At 51.7% G+C, this 19,434-nt stretch overlaps 1 protein-coding gene across 2 annotated transcripts in view; it reads left to right on the top strand.

The window, feature by feature from the left end:
• Positions 1-19,434, top strand: part of BMP1 (bone morphogenetic protein 1) — a 45,696-nt gene that overhangs the window by 10,597 nt on the left and 15,665 nt on the right. For both annotated transcript variants that reach the window (XM_043927143.1, XM_043927144.1), the window contains exons 3-12: positions 1,227-1,397; positions 1,591-1,708; positions 2,011-2,189; positions 2,915-3,020; positions 4,671-4,795; positions 5,313-5,428; positions 16,012-16,114; positions 17,829-17,945; positions 18,183-18,328; positions 18,436-18,631. In XM_043927143.1, the coding sequence (XP_043783078.1) occupies positions 1,227-1,397; positions 1,591-1,708; positions 2,011-2,189; positions 2,915-3,020; positions 4,671-4,795; positions 5,313-5,428; positions 16,012-16,114; positions 17,829-17,945; positions 18,183-18,328; positions 18,436-18,631 (1,377 nt within the window). The remainder of the gene's footprint in view (positions 1-1,226; positions 1,398-1,590; positions 1,709-2,010; positions 2,190-2,914; positions 3,021-4,670; positions 4,796-5,312; positions 5,429-16,011; positions 16,115-17,828; positions 17,946-18,182; positions 18,329-18,435; positions 18,632-19,434) is intronic.

The raw sequence follows: 19,434 nt of genomic DNA, 5'->3' as shown, positions 1-19,434 counted from the left end.
TGGGATAAGGGGAAAGACAGGGGAAAGCTGAATGGAGATTCGGATCACCTGTACCTGCCACTTACCATCTGACTTTGGACAAATCTTAGGCTTTAGTTTCCTTATCTATCAAATGTAGGTAGTGACACTTGCCCAGTCCAGCCTGAGAGCTACTGTGTCAAATGAGGACCTGTACTTGGGAATACTTAAGAAGGCATCAAGTTCTGTATGCTCCACAATTAGGAAGGCTCCTTGGTAGCTCACTCAGTATAGAATCTGCCTGCGATGCAGGAGACTCAGGTTTGATCCCCGGGTGGGGAAGACCCCCTGGAGGAGGGCACAGCAACCCACTCCAGTGTTCTTGCCTGGAGAATTCCATGGACAGAGGAGCCTGGTGGGCTACAGTCCATGGGGTTACATAGAGTCAGATGTGATTGAGCGACTAACACTTTCATTAGCTGAGCAGAAATGTTTCCTAGTCTCAGGTTCCCTGTAGGTCCAGGGAAACGAGTACACCGCTCTTCTCTTATTACTTGTAGTCTATTCTTATTATTCATGGTAGTTACAGTTTATAGTTATAAGGTTATAACTATAACCTTAGAGTTATTCCATAAAGTCACTGCAAACACTGAATTAGTGAATTCTGAGCCATTACTCCTAGGAGAAATACAAGGTTAATTTCCTACAAGCCTCTGGTCACATTTTCATCAACTTGTTAACACACAACCAAGTCATATATATGTTTCTGTCTAAAGACATCTTATTTGCTATATCATTGATTTATTAACACTGAACTCATGGTCAACAGCACTATAAGTCAAGCCTGAATGAAGATTATCTAACACAGGTATTTTCGCTATATACATCCCAGCCCTCTTGCACTTGGGAGTTAGGGGGAGAGTCATTTTAGACAGTGAAATCACCAAGTAAAGGCATAAAAATGCAAAAAAAAATGTGGCGCTAACTAGATTATGAAAAAGATACTTACCTACAGAGTGAGCTGAAACAGGAGGGCAGCCTGTCCCCTTGTTCAGGCTCAGCCCGGATCATGTACACTGGGTGACTCAAAGTTTCCACTGCTCTGTGCATCCCAGCCAGTGACCAGGAAAGAGCTGACGGTCTTGATTTGGGGGGGTTTACAGATTGTAGTGAGTGGGCAGGCACAGAACCCCTAGACAATGAGGATCGGTTGTCATTTGCTTCCCCCTGCCCTTCATGCCCTTGCTACCAATGGCTTCCTTTTTCAGTTTCAGGAAACTCCTCTACCCTCAACAGCCAGAACACCAGTACGAAGCCCCAGAGCAGAAGCCATGGGAGATGGAGAAGCCGGTCCCGGAGCCGGCGGGCAGCCACGTCCAGACCAGAGCGGGTGTGGCCGGATGGAGTCATCCCCTTTGTCATTGGGGGCAACTTCACTGGTGAGCATGATGGTGGGGGCAGTTGGGGGTGGGGCCCTCGAGCGGCCTGCACCCCACCCCGGCCTCGGGGTGGCCCTCTCCTGCGTGGTGGTGAGTTGTGCCTTCTGCCTGTCTGATGAATGGCTGACTCTTCAGCAGAGGGTGGAGGCGAGCCCACCTGGACACTGACAGCCTGGCCTCCCTTGTCCCGCAGGCAGCCAGAGGGCAGTCTTCCGGCAGGCCATGAGGCACTGGGAGAAGCATACCTGCGTCACCTTCCTGGAACGCACGGACGAGGACAGCTACATCGTGTTCACCTACCGCCCCTGCGGGTGAGCAGGGGCCCCTGGGCGTAGTACCCTCGGCCATCGCCCCAGCCCGTGTTCGGTCCTGGGCACTGCAGCCGTCGCCCCGGGCACGGCCCTGGGTCATCTGTCCCCTCCCACCGTGGGGGCATCTCCCCAGGAGCTGCCCCGGATGTGGCTCAGACCCCAGCACACAGCCTGGGCATCCCGCGCTCGGGCCCCTCCTCCACCCCTCTGCTCCTTGGCCCCCCTGGCAACCACGCCCGGCCCCTGAGTGGATGCACTCCCCCAGCTCGGGACCGCCCCCCTGAGCTGGCCCCGCCCTCCAGGTGCTGCTCCTACGTGGGCCGCCGTGGCGGGGGCCCCCAGGCCATCTCCATCGGCAAGAACTGTGACAAGTTTGGCATCGTGGTCCACGAGCTGGGTCACGTCATCGGCTTCTGGCACGAGCACACACGACCCGACCGAGACCGCCACGTCTCCATCGTGCGCGAGAACATCCAGCCAGGTACAGACCTCTGCCTGCCCCTCCAGGGTCCCTGGTCAGGGTGGGAGCTGCCCCCTCAAGCCATCATCTTTGCTCAGCATGGTATTACAGTCCCAGCCCTGCCTGAGGTCCAAACCCTTCCCCGGAAGCATCTTCTCTGGGTCAGTAGCAGCTCAGGGACCACAAATCCGTTGTCAGATGGGAGCCCAGACAGGTCTAGGTCCTGCACTCAGGGCTGCCTGAAGCAGCCAGAACCCACCTGGCCTTCAGGGTGGGGCTTGGGGAGAGGTCAGCCCCTTCTCCATGCTGCCCCAGCCTTTCTCTTCACTTTTACCCAGTCTTCAGCTCTCTGACTATTCTGTCCTCTAAAGGGTTTTTTCTCTCTCCTTTCTCCTTCCTATGCTCTCTCTTCCCTCCCTTCCTGCTTCCTCCCTCTCCTCCCCTCTTCACTGCTCTCATCTCCCCAGTGGTTCTAGAAATGGGCGCCTCCTTCCTATCAGTCCCTTGAGTCATTTCTCCAGCACATCCTCACCCCACCTACACCCTGCTGGACAGACTCTTCTAGAGACCCGCCTCTCCCCCAGGCTTCCCTGGGCCGCTGCCGGACCCCCAGGTGGGGCGTCACCTCTCGAGAGCAGGGAGGACCCCATCCCCCACCCTAAAGAGGTAGCCTGCAACCCACACAGACCTGCCCCCTCCCGCCCCCGCCCTCCCCCTCCCACACTCCCTTCTCCTGGTCTTCACAGGGCAGGAGTATAACTTCCTGAAGATGGAGGTCCAGGAGGTGGAGTCCCTGGGGGAGACCTATGATTTTGACAGTATCATGCACTATGCCCGGAACACATTCTCCAGGTGAGAGATGGAGGCCCCCCTCTTCTGGGGCAGCCCAGCCTTGCCCTCTGTAGACCTCCCAGTTTGTACTAACCTGCCCCACTGGGGTCTTCAGTGAGGACAAGAGTGGGCCCCTGGGGGGCTGAGGCTCTGGAGCAGAGGACCCATGGGTGTTCTCCTCCACTGTGGGTCGGTGGCAGGACGGGGACTCCCAGGGCCTAAGTTCCTCACCTAGTACTGGGCAAAGTGGGCCCAGGAGGCTGAAACCCAGCTGCTGCCCAGGCACGTGGGATGCCCAGGCCCGGGAGCTGTATCAGCCCAAGGGAGCTGAGTTTTTCCCTCAATCATCCGCCAAAGGGGGCGCATTTCTCTGGTGGGTCTGCCTTTTTGCAATTGGCTGATCTGTACAAAGGCTGGCTCCTCGCTGGGTCAGCCCCGCTCCCTAGCTCATGAGCACATATACACCTACTCTTTGTCCTAAGCCCAGGCTTCCCAGTAGCTCAGACAGGAAAGAATCCGCCTGCAGTGGGGAAGACCCGGGTTTGATTCCTGGCCTGGGAAGATCCCCTGGAGAAGGGAATGGTAACCAACTCCAGTATTCTTGCCTGGAGGATCCCATGGACAGAGGAGCCTGATGGAGTCGGTTCAGGGAATATTGCAAAGAGTCAGACAGGACTGAGTGAGTAAGCACAGGTTCCCAGAAACCACAGGCAGAACCCCCAGCGGTCTTGGCCCAGCCTCGCCATCCCAGCTTCTCCTCAGCAGAGGCTGGGAATCAGCCCCTCCCCCCTCAGGCTTTCCCTCCCCCGCCACGCCTGGCCTTTCCCATGCCTGGCTCTGCCTCTTCCTCCATCTCTGCCCTCCCAGGCACTGGCCCTTCCCCTCTCCTCAGTCGCTCCTTCTAGACCCTCTCTTCCTGCCTCCAGACCTGAGGGAATAGACCAAGGAAGGGTGGTGAGGTCACCCCAGCCCCCACCCACAGACCACCCATTTCCCACCAATCCCACCCCAGTTCCTGCTGAGGTCCACCCAGCTGGGTGTGAGTCAGGGGCCCTGGGGAGGCGGAGGGCTGCCTGCTCTCCCTGCATTCTGATCTTCCCAGATGGAAACACCCGTGACCCAGCAGGCAGGACCTGGGTGGACAGGAGACACGATGGTGGACAGGAGACAGCTGGAGGGGCTGTCTCGGGGTCTGGTCTGGCTACAGTGGAGCCTGCCCTTTGGCCTTGTCCCCGGTGCCATCAGGAAGGGCGAAGGGCTGGCCCTGTGTAGTCCTGGGAGAGGTGTCGGCAGGGCTGATAACAGCACAAGGGGCCTCAGGAGCAGGGCTGAGACACGGCTGACAAGGGGGTCTGAGGTCTCCCAGGGTTGGGAGGTGGACCAGACGGAGCCGGGGCACGGGTGGGTCCCCAGGGCCTCCTTGGTCTGTGTTCTCGACCTCCCAAGTCTTCCCGGGGCTCCCCCAGGCCCTGTGGTGTGGCTGCCACGGAGCAGGGTGGCAGCTGGTCAGTGGGCAGCATAATGACAGGGTGAGATGTCTCCACCCGTCCCCGACCCTGCTGAGGAATGTCTGGGCTCTGGCAGGGTCGTGACCTTGGGTGCATGCAGGCGAGCTGGATGCCTTACTTCCGTTCGATTCTCACCCCGGGCTGGGCTTCTCCTCCTCTCCAGGGGCATCTTTCTGGACACCATTGTTCCCAAGTACGAGGTGAATGGGGTGAAGCCCCCCATCGGCCAGAGGACACGACTCAGCAAGGGAGACATTGCCCAGGCCCGCAAGCTCTACAAGTGCCCAGGTCAGGGCAGGGGCAGGGTGGCGTGCAGGGCGGGCCCTGGGGCCAAGAAGGTTGAAGCTGTGAGACTTACAAAAGTCGGAGTCAGCCTGGTTTCTGGGGAGGGGGCACCCAGGTAGGGGCAGTGTTCAAGTTACTGACCCAAACTGAAGCTCAGATCTGGTGGGGAGGTGCCGAGCCACCCACCTTCTGAGGGTCTCTGAGAGTGAGGGGCAGTGGGAGCAGAAAAAGCCGGGGGAGGGGGGCCATGTGGAGCAATTCCCAGGAAGTGAGACAGAGTGAGGCCCTCCCAAGGAGCTTGACCTTAACTCTGGAAGCCTTGTTGCCTTGACAACAGGGCATCCCTGGCACTAGGTAGGAAAAGAGGAGAAGGAGGTGGATCTTAAAGGAACAGAACCATCCCAGACTCTTTCCTCTGCTCAACCATTCTCCTGGCCCCCAAAAGGCACCAGGGCTCAGAACGAGAAGCCAGAAGGTTGGGGCTGCAGCAAGCAATCTGATCATTTCCTTTTCTTGACAGCCTGTGGAGAGACCCTGCAGGACAGTACAGGCAACTTCTCCTCCCCCGAGTACCCCAATGGCTACTCTGCCCACATGCACTGTGTATGGCGCATCTCGGTCACACCTGGGGAGAAGGTAACTGAGCATTGCTTCCTCTGCCAGGACCCCCTAGTAGGAGAGCTGAGTCCTTGTGGCTGTGAATGACCTGCCTGGGGACTGTACTTATTCACCCCACAGGAGGATGGGAAAGTGTGAAAGTCGCTCAGTCATGTCCGATTCTTTGTGATCCCATGGCCTATAGCCCGCCAGGCTCCTCTGTCCATGGAATTCTCCAGGCCAGAATAATGGAGTGGGTGGCCATTCCCTGCTCCAGGGGATCTTTCCAACCCAGGGATTGAACCCATGTCTCCCGCATTGCAGGTGAATTCTTTACCATCTGAGCCACTAGGGAAGCCCAGACCAGGAGGATGGGAGGCTTCTACTGATAGTTGTATACAAATGCTAACTCATGAAGAGCATTTACTATGTGCCAGGCATTTTTCTGCTTGCTTCTCAGATCCATTCACAGGCTTTTCTCATGGAGTCTGGACCTCTCACCCACCCTTGGGCCTTCCATGTCCTTCATATTTTTATTGCACCCACAGCTTTTCAGGCTTTATTTCTCTTGACTGGAACTTGGTACTTAATGTTCTAGTGCAGCCATGAGCTGGGTTAGATTTTATTATCAGTCACGTTGCTTATTCCAACAGGTCTCAAGATCATTTTGAATCAGAATTCCACCATCCACCAGGTAGCCATTCTCACTCTGTCATGAACTCATTGGATATGCATGTCTTCTGGGTCTTCCAAACTCAACCTTTGATCAAAATATTGAACAGGACATGAGTCAAAGCAGATCCCAAGATCTCCCTCTGAATTGACATTGACCCAGTAATCTGCAGGCTTCAGGCAGAGCTATTCCACTAGCAATGACTCCTTTAAGAGTCATTCTCAGTCAGCCACAGGTCACCACTGGGTTGACCAACCACAGCAAGAGCCACTTCTGAGACCAGGCCTGTGTCATCTTTATGTCTTTGGCACAGGAAGTGATTAATAAATGCCAAATAGGTGGGTGGATTGCCTTAGCAAACATAAGTACTATTTCACCAGTTGGTAAAAACCCTTTTAAAAAGGAAGTAAGATTTGTCTAATGTGTCTTGTTTCCAGTGAGCCCAAACTGGCTCCTAGCAATCAAGTGTTTCTTTTCTAAATGGTCACAGGCCGTCTATTTTAAATGGTCACAGGCCGTCTGTTGAGTTGGGGATTAACACTGAACTCCATGGTTTGCGATTCCCAGAATTAAACTCCAAACTCTCCTCCCAAAACACTCATGCGCACATTCTCGCACACACCCCTTTTGAAAATTGGAAAGATTCTGTTCTGACTTCTCAAGATTACAGACACGGATCACATCTGCAAGTTATTTGAATGTCCTCTGATGTCATTTTTGAGTCTAGAGACAAAAGCCAATTTAAATAGGCGCTTGCTGACTCTCCTCCTATATTATTGAGCTTCTCTTTTCAAATGATGTTTACTTTTGTAATTTGAAGATCATCCTTTTTTACGACAAACTTTCATTGAGAGTTAAGTAATTCCCTGTCTCTCTCGCTTAGCTTTCTACCATCGTCCCTCAACAGTGAATCCACCCCTTCCTTGTTCTCCTTGTTCTGAATCTAACTTAAAAATTGCAGTCTTTTTTGCTGTCTTGTACTGACCTTGCCCTGGATTCTTTCATTCCTCTACTGAGGAATTTGGAAATTTCACCACAGATAATAACAACATGTTATGACTACTGAGCATAGTGACTGGCCAGGCACATGTTAAATTCTGTGTCATGTCTTTTAGTTAGCCCCACAACGTTAAAGGCTGGGTGCTAATGTTAGCCTTATTATTATTATTATTATTTTGGCTGTATCATGTAGCCTGTGGGATCTTAGTTCCCTGACCAGGGATCAAACTCGAGCCCTTGGCAATAAAAGCACAGAGACCTAATCATCTGACTGCCAGTGAATTCCTGTTGGCTTTATTTTGTACATGAGAAAGCAAACTTAGAAAAACTAACTTGCCCAGGATCTCGTAGAACCTGGATTATGATATCAGAGTCTGAGATTGCAGTACTGTGTGTACTCCAAAGCCTATCCTGTTCTTCCAGCAACTACCTAAGTGCCTTCAGCAACAGTGCTGTCTGGCCACTTTGTGCCTGGCTCTGGGCCCAGCACTGGGGATGCACAGGTGCCCGATGTAGTCCCTGGCCCGGGGGAGCACCGAGGAGGGTAGAGCATCCTTTCTTTCCTGTTAGGAGGTTTGCTTTGTCAGAAGGCGTGGGGCAACTTTGTCAGGACCCACTTCTTCCCGTCCTGCTCTGGGCTGACATGGGCTGGCCCTAGTCTCTAGAGCAGTGGTTCCCAACCTTTTTGGCATCAGGGACTGGTTTCATGGAAGACAGTGTTTGCACAGACCGGGGTGGGAGGGTTGGTTTCAGGATGATTCAAGTGCGTTGCATTTATTGTTATAATGATGGTATTTGCAGCCACTCCCCGGCGCTAGCATCACAGTCTCAGATTATCAGGCATTAGATTCTCATAAGAAGCATGCAACCTCTATCCCTCACCTGCATAGTTCACAATAGGGTTCGTTCTCCTATGAGAATTTAATGCCATGGCTGAACTGACAGGAGATAAAGCTCAAGGAGCAATGTGAGCAATGGGGAGTAGCTATAAATACAGATGAAACTTCACTCACTTGCCTGCTGTTCACCTCCTACAGTATAGCCCAGTTGCTAACAGGCCGTGGACTGGCAATTAGGGTGGGGACCCCTGCTCTAGTGGCCATGTGGCCTTGCCTTAGAAACCTCTGTATGCCTTGAGCCTGCTCCCTCCATAACTCCCACAAGACTCACCATCCTTTTTTAGCGGTGTGCCCAGAGCTCCCGGGAGTAGGCTAGAGATAAAAAAAAATTCAGATTAACCAAGGCACGATTGGAGAATTCCATGAACAGAGGAGCCTGGCAGGCTACACTCCGTGGGGTCACAAAGAGTCAGACACGACTAAGCTACTAACACACACACACACACAAAACATACCCATGGCCCTGGTTGAAGCCGTAGAATTATAACTGGATGAAAGATGGAAGTGTCGGGACAGAAACATTTAAAGGCTGGGGAGAATAGAAGATGGCGTCGTAAAATTGTCACAGCCACTCCTTGTGGCCGATTATGTGCAAAGCACTGGCATCCTATATGCATGATCTCGTTATTCCTCATAGCGGTGTCATGATGCGGGTACTGTTATCCCTACTGGAGAGAGGAGGGTATCGAGGCTCAAAGGGCAGAAGTAGACCTGGCCAAGTTTGCTCCAGTAGCAGCGGTAGAACCAGCTCTCAATTCTAGGACTATCTGACTCCAAAGTCTACTCTTTCAACAGAACACCTTAAATAAATCCAACTGCTTTAGCGAATGGACTTTGACATCTGTTTGGCTCCTGAAAGGTTGTTTTTCACACGCCTCCCAGTTCTCAGCTTATTGCCAGCAATGCACGTGATATGTAATCTTATCTTGTACAATCACGCAAGTCTCGGTGATGTCAAACAGATGAAAGAGCCACTTTGGAAGACTTCTCTGAGGATCCCTAAGTCTTTAGCTGCAAGTGATTAGCAGCTGCCCTGAAGAGTATTTACAGTGTTTCCCAGGCAACAAAGGGAACTCCTTTATGAGCAGGAGAGTGCTTTCAGGACACCGGAGTCAACTGTTGCAGAGTAGCCAAGAAGATAAGAGTATACAAAGTTTTTTGGGTTTGGCGTATCTGCCCTCCTTCCCGTCCCTGCTTTCCAACTTCCTGACTCTTCCTCAAGGTCCAACCCAAATTCTGCCTCCTCTGTAAGGCCTTCCCTGACCCCTACTTCCCATTCTCGAACTGGGCAGAGATGAGCCATCTCCCTCCTCTGCAAGGCCTGGGCTGAGTCCACCCCTAAATCCCTCTTCTTGGGCACTGAAGGGCGTGGGGCTCTGAGGATGGAGGGAAAGTTGATGCTCTTTCTTTGTACAGCTGTTACGCAGATTGGTAGGCCTGGGGAGGCCACAGGGAATAGAGGTTAGGGCATAAGTTTAAGAGCCAGAGTTTAAGCCTAGGTTTGACTCTCAGCTGTGTTCTTTTCTGAGTGTATATGTTTGTTGTTGTTCAGTCCCTAAGTCATGTCCAACTCTTTGCTATCCCATGAACCGCAGCATGCCAGGCTTCCCTGTCCTTCACTATCTCCTGGAGTTTGCTCAAACTGATGTCCGTTGAGCCAGTGATGCCACCCTGCCAGCTCATCCTTTGTTGCCCCTTCTCTTCCTGCCCCCAGTCTTTCCTAGCATCAGGGTCTTTTCCAGTGAATTGGCTCTTCACATCAGGGGGCCAAAGTATTGGAGCTTCTGCTTCACCATCAGTCCTTCCGATTAATGTTCAAGGTTGATTTCCTTTAGGATGACTGGTTTGATCTTTCTGTCCAAGGGACTCTCAAGCATCTTCTCCAGCACTGCAATTCTAAAATTAATATATATGTATATATGTTTATTTTTATTTATTGGTTGTGCCTGGTCTTATTTGCAGCATGTGGGATCTAGTTCCCCAACCAGAAATCGAACCCAGGCACCCTGCTTTGGAAACCCAGTGTCTTAGTCACTGGGCCATCAGGAAAGTCCCTCAGCTGTGCTCATTACTGGATGTATGATGTTGGGGAAGTTGCTTATGCTCTCTGAGACTTTGTTTCCCCATCTGTGAAATGGGTCTGGTGATAGTACCTCGCTCATGGGGTTGATACAAGGGTTAAACAAGTTAATGTACATAAAGTGTTTAAGGCACTGCCTGAAAACAGTAGGAATTAAGTGTTAGCTGCTAGTATCATTCTGTGTGTGTGTGTGTGTGCGCTCAGTCATGTCTGACTTTTGTGACCCCAGGAACTAGACTGCCAGGCTCCTTTGTCCCTGAAATTTTCCAGGCAAGAATACTGGAGTGGGTTGCCATTTCCTACTCCAGGAGATCTTCCTGACCCAGGGATCAAACCCATACCTCCTGCATTAGCAGGTGGTTACTTTACCACTGAGCCACCTGGGAAGCAAGTATCATTCTATAGTCCTGATCTGTTAATGAACAAGCCCTAGTCAGCTTCCCTGGGTGCCTCAATTGCCTCCCTCTATTTTCCTGGATTCTGGGGTGGACCATCCTGTGACCCAAATATCAGACTGTCTAAACTCAACTCTAGGAGTGAAATCCACATATACCGAGTGGCATACACTGCCATATGGATGTGTGACACGTATGTTTGATCCCAGTGTCAGAGAAGGTCTTAAATTTGACACGTAGTAGTTTAGTTCCCCTAAATTCTATGAGGCAGATACTATTACCATTTGTTGTCATTGTTGCTTAGTCACTAAGTCCTGTCAGATTCTTTTGTGACCCCCATGGACTGTAGCCCACCAGGCTCCTCCATCCATGGGATTTCCTAGGCAAGAATACTGGGGTGGGTTGCCATTTCCTCCTCCAGGGGAATCTTCCTGACCGGGGGATCGAACCCACGTCTTCTGCATTGGCAGGTGGATTCTTTACTGCTGGGCCACCAGGGAAGCTCGCTATTACCATTACCATCTTACAAATAAGGAAACAGAGGAGTTCAGTGATGGGCCTGAGATCTGCCTGCGGCCAGCCAGCTGGTCTCTGAGGATTGATGTGTTCTCCCAGCTCCTCCCTGAGACCACCCAACATGCATGAGGGATACTTCCTACACGCCGGGTTCCCCTGGGGACTCTGCACCCCTATGGCATTTTCCCCACAACTCCCCAGTGGAATCCTTAAGATCGCCTCCATTTTTCAGACAAAGACAGCGAGGCCCAAAGTCAGGCTCCAGGCCAGAGTCACCAGCTAGGAAGTGGCAGAGCTGGCCAGGTTTTCCTTGGCAAAGGGCAGTGCCCCTGGCATCGGAGCACAGCTGTTTCCACAGGACAGAAGTTGTTACAACTGTTAATTAGACACCTCCGGTCTCAATATAGCCACAGCTGTGCCTCCCTGTGAGATGCGCCTGACCGCCAGCCCAGGCCTCCTCCTCCTACCTGTGGTGACCTCTGCTTCCTCTTGCCTGTGGAAGGTCTCAGGTGGACCCTGTAGGGGTCTGCCAGGCAGGTGTGGTTTCTCTTTTGGGGGCCTGAGTGCATCTGCCCTGGACAGAGTCATGGTTGTTTCTGGGGAAGAAGGGAAAGAGGCTGCTGTTCTCTGTGCAGCTGCTGAGCTTGATTGGCAGGCTCAGAGAAGCCACGTGGAGCAGTGGTTAAGAGAGTAAGTTTAAGAGCCAAGAAGCCCTCACTTGGCCCTCTGCATTCCTTCTTCCATCCAGCCACTCTTTATTTATTTATTTTTTTTTAAAGATTTATTTATTTTCTTTTTTGGCCATGGTGGGTCTTCATTGCAGAGCATGGGCTTTTCATTGCAGTGGCTTCTCTTACTGCGGAGTGTGGGCTTCAGTAAATGTGGCTCTTGGGCTTAGTTGGTCCATTGCATGTGGAATCTTCCCAGACCAGGAATCGAACCCATGTCCCCTGCATTGGCAGGCGGATTCTTAACCACTGGACCACCAGGGAAGCCCCATCCAGCAACTCTTTAAAAGATATTTTTGTTGTGTGCTAGATATAAAGATAACATGTGCATGTTATTAAGATTTTGAGCAATATAGACATGCCTAAGGTAAAAAGTGAACTTTCTCCCCTTGATTATCCTCTGAATGCCACTCCTCAGAGACGACTAAGCATTGGTAACACTTGGGATGTCCTCCCAGACCCTTCGTGTGTGTGTGTGTGTGTGTGTGTGTGTGTGTGTGTGTGTGGTCTTCTGTAACTTGCCTTTCACTCAACAATAAATAATGGTCATCGGTCTATGTCAGCACGTATATTATCTACCTCAATCACTTTTGAGGCTGCTTGGCATCCGATCATCTCAATTTAATTATTTAATCACCCCCTGCAGATCTCTTTTTTTATATATAGTTTTATTTTTTTTAATTTTTGACTGTGCTGGGTCTTCATTGCTGTGCACGGGCTTTTCTCTAGCTGCAGCGAGTGGGGGCTGCTCCCTAGTTGCAGTGCATAGGCTTCTTGTTGCAGTGATTTCTCTCGTTGCGGAGCATGGGCTCGAGGCGTGCAGGCTTCAGTCTGGTGGCACGTGGACCCCGTAGCTGTGGTTCCCCGGCTCTAGGGCACAGGCGGAATAGTTGTGACTGGGCTAGGTTGTTCCTCGGCTCGTGGGACCCTCCCAGACCAGGGATTGAACCCATGTTTCCTGCACTGGCAGGAGGATTCCTTATGACTGAGCCACCAGGGAAGCCCACTCTGCAGATTTCTTGGTGGATGCTGATCTGGGTTTGTCCAGCCTTTCATTACTACCAAAGTAAACATCTTTATACACTTAGGCAAGTGTCTCTGTAGAACAAATTCTAGAAAGCAAAATTCTGGTCAAGGAACATTTACTTAGCAACGACTATGTGCCATGCACCGAGGATTCCATAATGAATTAAACTTTCTCTGTGGTCACATTTGGTCATTTTCTGAAAAGATAAAATATTGGGTAATAAGACGCTGGCTCTAGAGCAAGAGCTGGAACAGATTTTCAATTTCAGTTTTTCAAAATGCCAGGCCTTGTCTTTTTATCATAATGATACTCCCGATGATGATTAATCGTTGTCATCAAGAGTAATAGAGTGTGCTTTTGAAGGGCTCCCTGGTAGCATAGTGGTTAGGGTTCCAGGCTTTCACTGCCATGGCCCAGGTTCAGTTTCTGGTCAGAGAACTGAGATCCTACAGGCTGTATGCGTGAACTCAATCGTGCCTGACTCTTCGTGACCCCATGGACTACAGCCCACCAGGCTCCTCTGTCCGTGGAATTTTCCAAGCAAGAATGTTGGAGTGGATTGCCATGCCCTCCTCCAGTGGATCTTCCCAACCCAGGGATTGAACCTGTGTCTCTTATATCCTCTGCACTGGCAGGCAGGTTCTTTACCACTAGCACCACCTGGGAAGCCTGTGCAGTGTGTCCAAAAAAAAAAAAAAAAGAGTAATATAGTGTGCTTTTCAAAACATGATCTCACTTGATTACATCAAAGCAGCAAAATTAATGAAAGCCTCCCCAACACAAACATATTTAAACTCATGTATGAATCAAAAGAAAAGATGAAAGGTGGACCATGGATTCCAAGCTAGGTCAGGATGACATGTGAATAAATGGGGGTGAAAGGCAGTGAAAATATGATGGACTCAGTAGATTGAAGGTTGTAGTGAATTAGAAGGATTGGGCTCTATGCACAGAGGAAGGGAGTGAGGAGAGATTGGGCCACATGGACGGAGAATGGGGTTTGAGATTGTGGATGTTAACAAGATTCAGGGCATGATGTGTTGGCTGGGAAGGGGCAGAGAGAGGGTGGGAAAGGAGAGCAGGGAATGCAGAGGTCAGGAAATGGCAAGGATCATGCAAGTGGATGGTGAAAGCATGAGGACTTCTCACGGGGTTGGTGCTAAAGCCAGGAGCTCCTCCTTGACCAGTGGTAGCACTGACCTTGGCTGCAGCCAGCAGCTGCCAGCCTCTGCTGTGGGATCCTTTTCACTCCAGCCTCCACTCTGTGCGTTAGTCACTCAGTCATGTCTGACTCTTTGCAACCCCATGGACTGTAGCCGCCAGGCTCCTCTGTCCATGGAATTTCCCAGGCAAGAATACTGGAGTGGGTTGCCATTCCCTTCTCCAGGGGATCTTCCTGACCTTCCTGACCCAGGGATCGAAACTGGGTCTCCTGCATTGCAGGCAGATTCTTTATCATCTCAGCCATCCTGGAAGCTGTGGGATCTTTTTCATTTCAGCCTCCACTCTGTCTGCCTCTAACATTGCAGGGAGCCAGAGGGGAGATGGACCCCCTTGTCCCTTTCTCCTCCAGCAGGGAACCTGGTTCGCACCTGACAGGTGGGCCCCTCGGAGCTTCGCATGCTCACTGCACTCTCCTTGCAGATGGGCAGGGGTCATTCTCTTTGGGTCCCTGCTTGTTGGACTCAGAAAGTACAGCAAGCTTCAGGGCTCTCTCCAGAAACCACTAAGCAAGAAAGTGTGCTCCTTTACCTGTTCATGAGCACACCTACTGGGGAGACTCGGTACTTACCAAGGTGTTAGAGGTCCCTCCAGTGTTAGGTGAACATTTGATGAGTTCAAAGGCTGAAATGAGTTTATGTGCAGAAGGTGCTTAGGGCAGTGCCTGTACCCATGAAGGGCTGTGTCAGGGTGAGATGTCTTTCCTCATGTTACATGCTAAATAACTGAGGTTCAGAGAGGTCAAGTGATTTACCCAAGGACTCACAGCAGGAAAGGCAGAGATGAGATTCAAACCCAGGCTCAAATGACTGGGGCCTGAGATTTTCACTCAGTGACCTTTTTAACATTTTACTTTCTCTCTCTCTTTTTTTTTAATGATTTATTTGGCTGCCTGAGGTCTCAGTTCCAGCAGGTGGGATCTTTCACTGTAGCACACAGACTCTCTAGTTGTGGCCTGCGGGCTCAATACTTGTAGCAGAGGGGCTCAGTTCCTCTGAGGCATGTGGGGTCTTAGTTCCCCTGCCAGGGATCAAACCTGCGCCCCCTTCATTGCAGGGAGGATTTTTAACCACTGGACCCCAGGGAAGTCCCTCATTAGGTGATCTTGTCATGCATGTCTTATTCTTCTAAGTCCTAATTTCCTTGATAGAGATGTGTCTGTGTGTGTGTGTGTGTGTAGATACTCAATTATACTGTATAGTTGAGTATCTTAAACCCATTCACGGGAGGCATACAGACCTGATGCTCTCCTCAGCGGTCAGCATGAGCCCTGCTCAGGACCAGCATTTAATAAACATGTGATGATAGGTGACCTCTGCTCGTCCTCTCTGGACCCTGCATTCCCATTCAGATCCCCCAGTACCCAAATGCTGTCCTGGGCCCTTCCTATCACCAAGGAGACCTCTTCCCTCTAAAGATGTTGTAATTTATATTATTTAAGTTGACCACAAGAAGAGCTGGGTTTGTGTAACCCTAAGCAACGGCTCCTTAACTAAGGAGATCAGTAGAATGAGACCCTGGGTTTCAAACATATATTCAGCGAGATTCGTGCATTTTAAGTGAGGCCTGGCCTGGGATGTCTGGGAAGAATGCTGACTAGAACTGGCAGATGGCTGGGGAGGAGGGACATTTCTGTGCCAGGAGCTCCTTTTTGGAACTCTTAACTATTTTTTTTAAATTTATTTTTGGCTTCGCTGGGGTCTTTGTTGCTGAGCACTGGCTTTCTCTCGTCGTGGCAAGCGGGGGCTATGCTGTGGCGGTGCCCAGGCTTCTCGTTGCGGAGCACAGGCTTCAGGGTGTGAAGGCTTCAGTGGCTGCGGCGTGCAGACTCAGTAATTGTGATGCAGGAGCTTTTGTTGCTCTGTGGTGTGTGGGGTCTTCCCGGACCAGGGATTGAACCCATGTCCCCTGCATTGGCAGGCAGATTCTTTAATCACTGGACCATCAGGGAAGTTCTAGAACTTTTAACTATTTATAACCCATGGCAGATGGCCGTATAAGGCAGGCAGCGGTCATGGGACTGACGGGTGAGGCCAGCGAAGCATGGGCAGCAGCATAACCTTCTTCCTCCCCCGTTTTCCCAGATCATTCTGAACTTCACGTCCATGGACCTGTACCGTAGCCGCCTCTGCTGGTACGACTACGTGGAGGTCCGAGACGGCTTCTGGAGGAAGGCGCCCCTCCGAGGTATGGGCCCCAGCCTCGCTTTGCCCCCTCCACAGCCGAACCCTTGGTATAATTACTCACATCACAGCCTGCATCCGCCCCGACGCCAACACCTGGCCGAGGGCAGCACCACGGCGTGGAAGCCAGGAGTCCTGGTGCAGTCAGTGCTGCCAGCTCCATTGCGAAGTGTGTGACTTTAGGCAAGTCCCTTCCCTAGTCTGGACCTCGTGGAGACCTTGGCATGGGCTTCTGGGCTTCTCATAGATGATGGCTTATCAGTGTACATGGTGGGGAGTCATACCAGGCAACAAAGGGAGATGGACAGGCCCATCTTCTCCGCTCCAGGCTCTCTTGCTCATCTGGGCAATGTCAGAGGCTCTGTTTCTTGTTTGTGAGATGTGGCCTGAGGGTGCCCACGATGCAGCCTGGTGCATCACAGAGGCCGGCATTCCTGGCACAATGGCCCAAACTTGTTTGCACAGAATGCTTTGTCTTGGGGTGGGGCGGTGGGGGTTGGGGAGTGGGTAAGTGGGGGATGGGTGGGTCAGAACCACAGGACAGAAGATGCTGTAATGGACATAGAGCCTGAGGGGCTACCTGAATTTTCCTTCTCCCATCTGGACCTGATCCTAAGTGGCTCAGGCCTGCTCATTAGCCTTAGAACTTCTGCCCCATAGCTTGTGCCTGAAGCAGGCTGACAAGTCCTCACTAACCATCTCCTTCTCCCCCTCCAGTTTGTTTCTGATGTTGGCCTATTTCTTATTAGTCACCCAAAGCAGCTGTCTTTATGATACTTCCTGCTACGAAAGTGTGAATGTTTCCAAGACTGCAATTTCTTTTTCACAACTTGCATTCCTAGGGCAGCACCCTCCGTCCCCTGCCAAAAGTTGGGAAAACACCCGTCTTACTAAGAACACACAAATCATCCCAAGTTGATTCTTAACTACAAAGGATTTCACAGATGGCCAACCTCACCCGCTTACGTGGATTCTTATCAGATTTTATGTCAAAGAAGGCATTTTCTGCCCCAGTCCCTGGATTCGGGGGTTTATCTGGGTTCCTATGGTACCCCCTACATTTGAGCAAATGACAACATTTTGTCATAGCCAAAGAAAGCTATGTTTGCTTTTGGTTATTGCTTGTTAGCATGGATAGCAAGTAAGAAAAGATAGGTAACGATGATAATGCTGTTTTTAAAAAATGTCAATAAAGCACGGCTATCCTTGGCTATGGGCTTCCCTGGTGACTCAGCAGTAAAGAATCCGCCTATAGTGCTGGAGATGTGGGTTCAATCCCTGGGTTGGGAAGATCCCCTGGAGATGGGAATGGCACCCCACTCTAGTATTCTTGCCTAGAGAATCCCATGGACAGAGGAGCCTGGTGGGCTATAGTCCGTGGGATCGCAAAGAGTCGGACATGACTTAGTGACTAAACAACAACACCATTGGTTATGGTGAGGAATCCTCTTTCCTCCTAGACACAGACTCCTTCCTATCCTTTCCCTCAAGTGCATGAAATCTAGAGTGGCCTCTGGCTCTTCAGGGCCATACTGGACCTTGGATCAGATGCAGGCCAACTGGAGTGTGTGCGGTCTTGGGAATGTGCATCAAGGGCAGACCAGGGTCCAGCACCCCCCGCAGAGATGGGCCGGGCTCCCTGGAGTTGCAGCCCTGGGGCGAGAAGGGAGGAGGCCTCGCTCGAGTCTCACTGCCCTCTGTCCATCCCATCTGTGCAGGCCGCTTCTGCGGGGGCAAACTCCCCGAGCCCATCGTCTCCACCGACAGCCGCCTCTGGGTTGAATTCCGCAGCAGTAGCAACTGGGTCGGGAAGGGCTTCTTCGCGGTCTATGAAGGTACCAAGGCAAGGGGAGAGGTGGGGTCCCTGGACACCCTAGAGCCACTTCCTCCTGGCACCCCAGGGGTGAGGCCAAGGCCCCTCAAGGAAGGAAGCAGAGATCCCAGTGGGATTGGCTGGGGCCTGGGACCCTGGGAGGCTGGGGGATGTGGGTGGGACTGGAAAACGGAAAGAGGAGCTCAGAGCATTCTGACCAACACTCCACTCTTCCCCACCTTGTCCCCTGTCCCCAAAGCCATCTGCGGGGGAGATGTGAAAAAGGACAATGGCCACATCCAATCGCCCAACTACCCAGATGACTACCGGCCTAGCAAAGTCTGCGTCTGGCGGATCCAGGTGTCCGAGGGCTTCCACGTGGGCCTCACCTTCCAGTCCTTTGAGGTGGGTCAGGGACCCCGCAGGATGGGGCCCACCTTCTGAGGGCTTCCAGGGCTTGGGCCTGGGCCACCAGGGCTCCTCTTGCGGATGAGCCCCCCCTCCTCCCCCAGATCGAGCGCCACGACAGCTGTGCCTATGACTACCTGGAGGTGCGGGACGGGCACAGTGAGAGCAGCACCCTCATCGGGCGCTACTGTGGCTACGAGAAGCCCGACGACATCAAGAGCACGTCCAGCCGCCTCTGGCTCAAGTTCGTCTCCGACGGGTCCATTAACAAGGCTGGCTTTGCTGTCAACTTTTTCAAAGGTGCCTCCTTCCCCGCTGCCCCTGCAGGCCCACCCCTGTGGCCACCCCATCCTCTTTGGTCCTTCTTTTTCTTAATTTTATTTGCTTGTGGTAAGAACACTTAGCGTGAGAGCTACACTCGGAACACAACTGAGTGTACAATTCAGCACAGGTATGGTGCTGTGCGCTCTGTCGGCTTGACTGAAACTTTTTTAAAAAATGATTTTAAATTTATTTTTTTGGCTGCCCTGCATGGCATGGCAGATCTTAAGTTCCCCATCCAGGGATTGAACCCAACCCATGCCCCCTCCAGTGGAAACTCGGAGTCTTAACTACTGGATAAGTGTTATCACTCGGTCATGTCTGACTCTGTGACCCCATGGGCTGTAGCCCGCCAGGCTCCTCTGTCCATGGGATTCTCCAGGCAAGAATACTGGAGTGGGTTGCCATGCCCTTCCCCAGGGGATCTTCCCAACCCAGGGATGGAACCCCAATCTTCTGCACTGCAGGTGGATTCTTTACCACTGAGCCACTGGACCAACAGGGAAGTCCCTTGACTGAAACTTTATGCCCTCTGAGTTGTGACTCCCCACCCCCCAGCCCCTGGCACCCACCGTTCCACTGTTTAATTTTATGAATGTGACTGTTTTTGATACCTTATGTGAATGGACTCATGCACATTTCACTTTCTGTGACTGGCTTATTTTACTGTAACATAATGTCCCAATGGTCCACCTGTGTTGTCGCGCAGGGCAGAATTTCCCTCTTTTTTGAGGCTGAATAGTATTCCACTGTGTGTCCAGATCAGATTTCCTAAGCCTGAT

This window comes from Cervus elaphus, chromosome 16 (genome assembly GCF_910594005.1).
Source record: "Cervus elaphus chromosome 16, mCerEla1.1, whole genome shotgun sequence".
NCBI lineage: Eukaryota > Metazoa > Chordata > Mammalia > Artiodactyla > Cervidae > Cervus > Cervus elaphus.
This window is presented reverse-complemented; position numbering and strand designations above follow the sequence as displayed.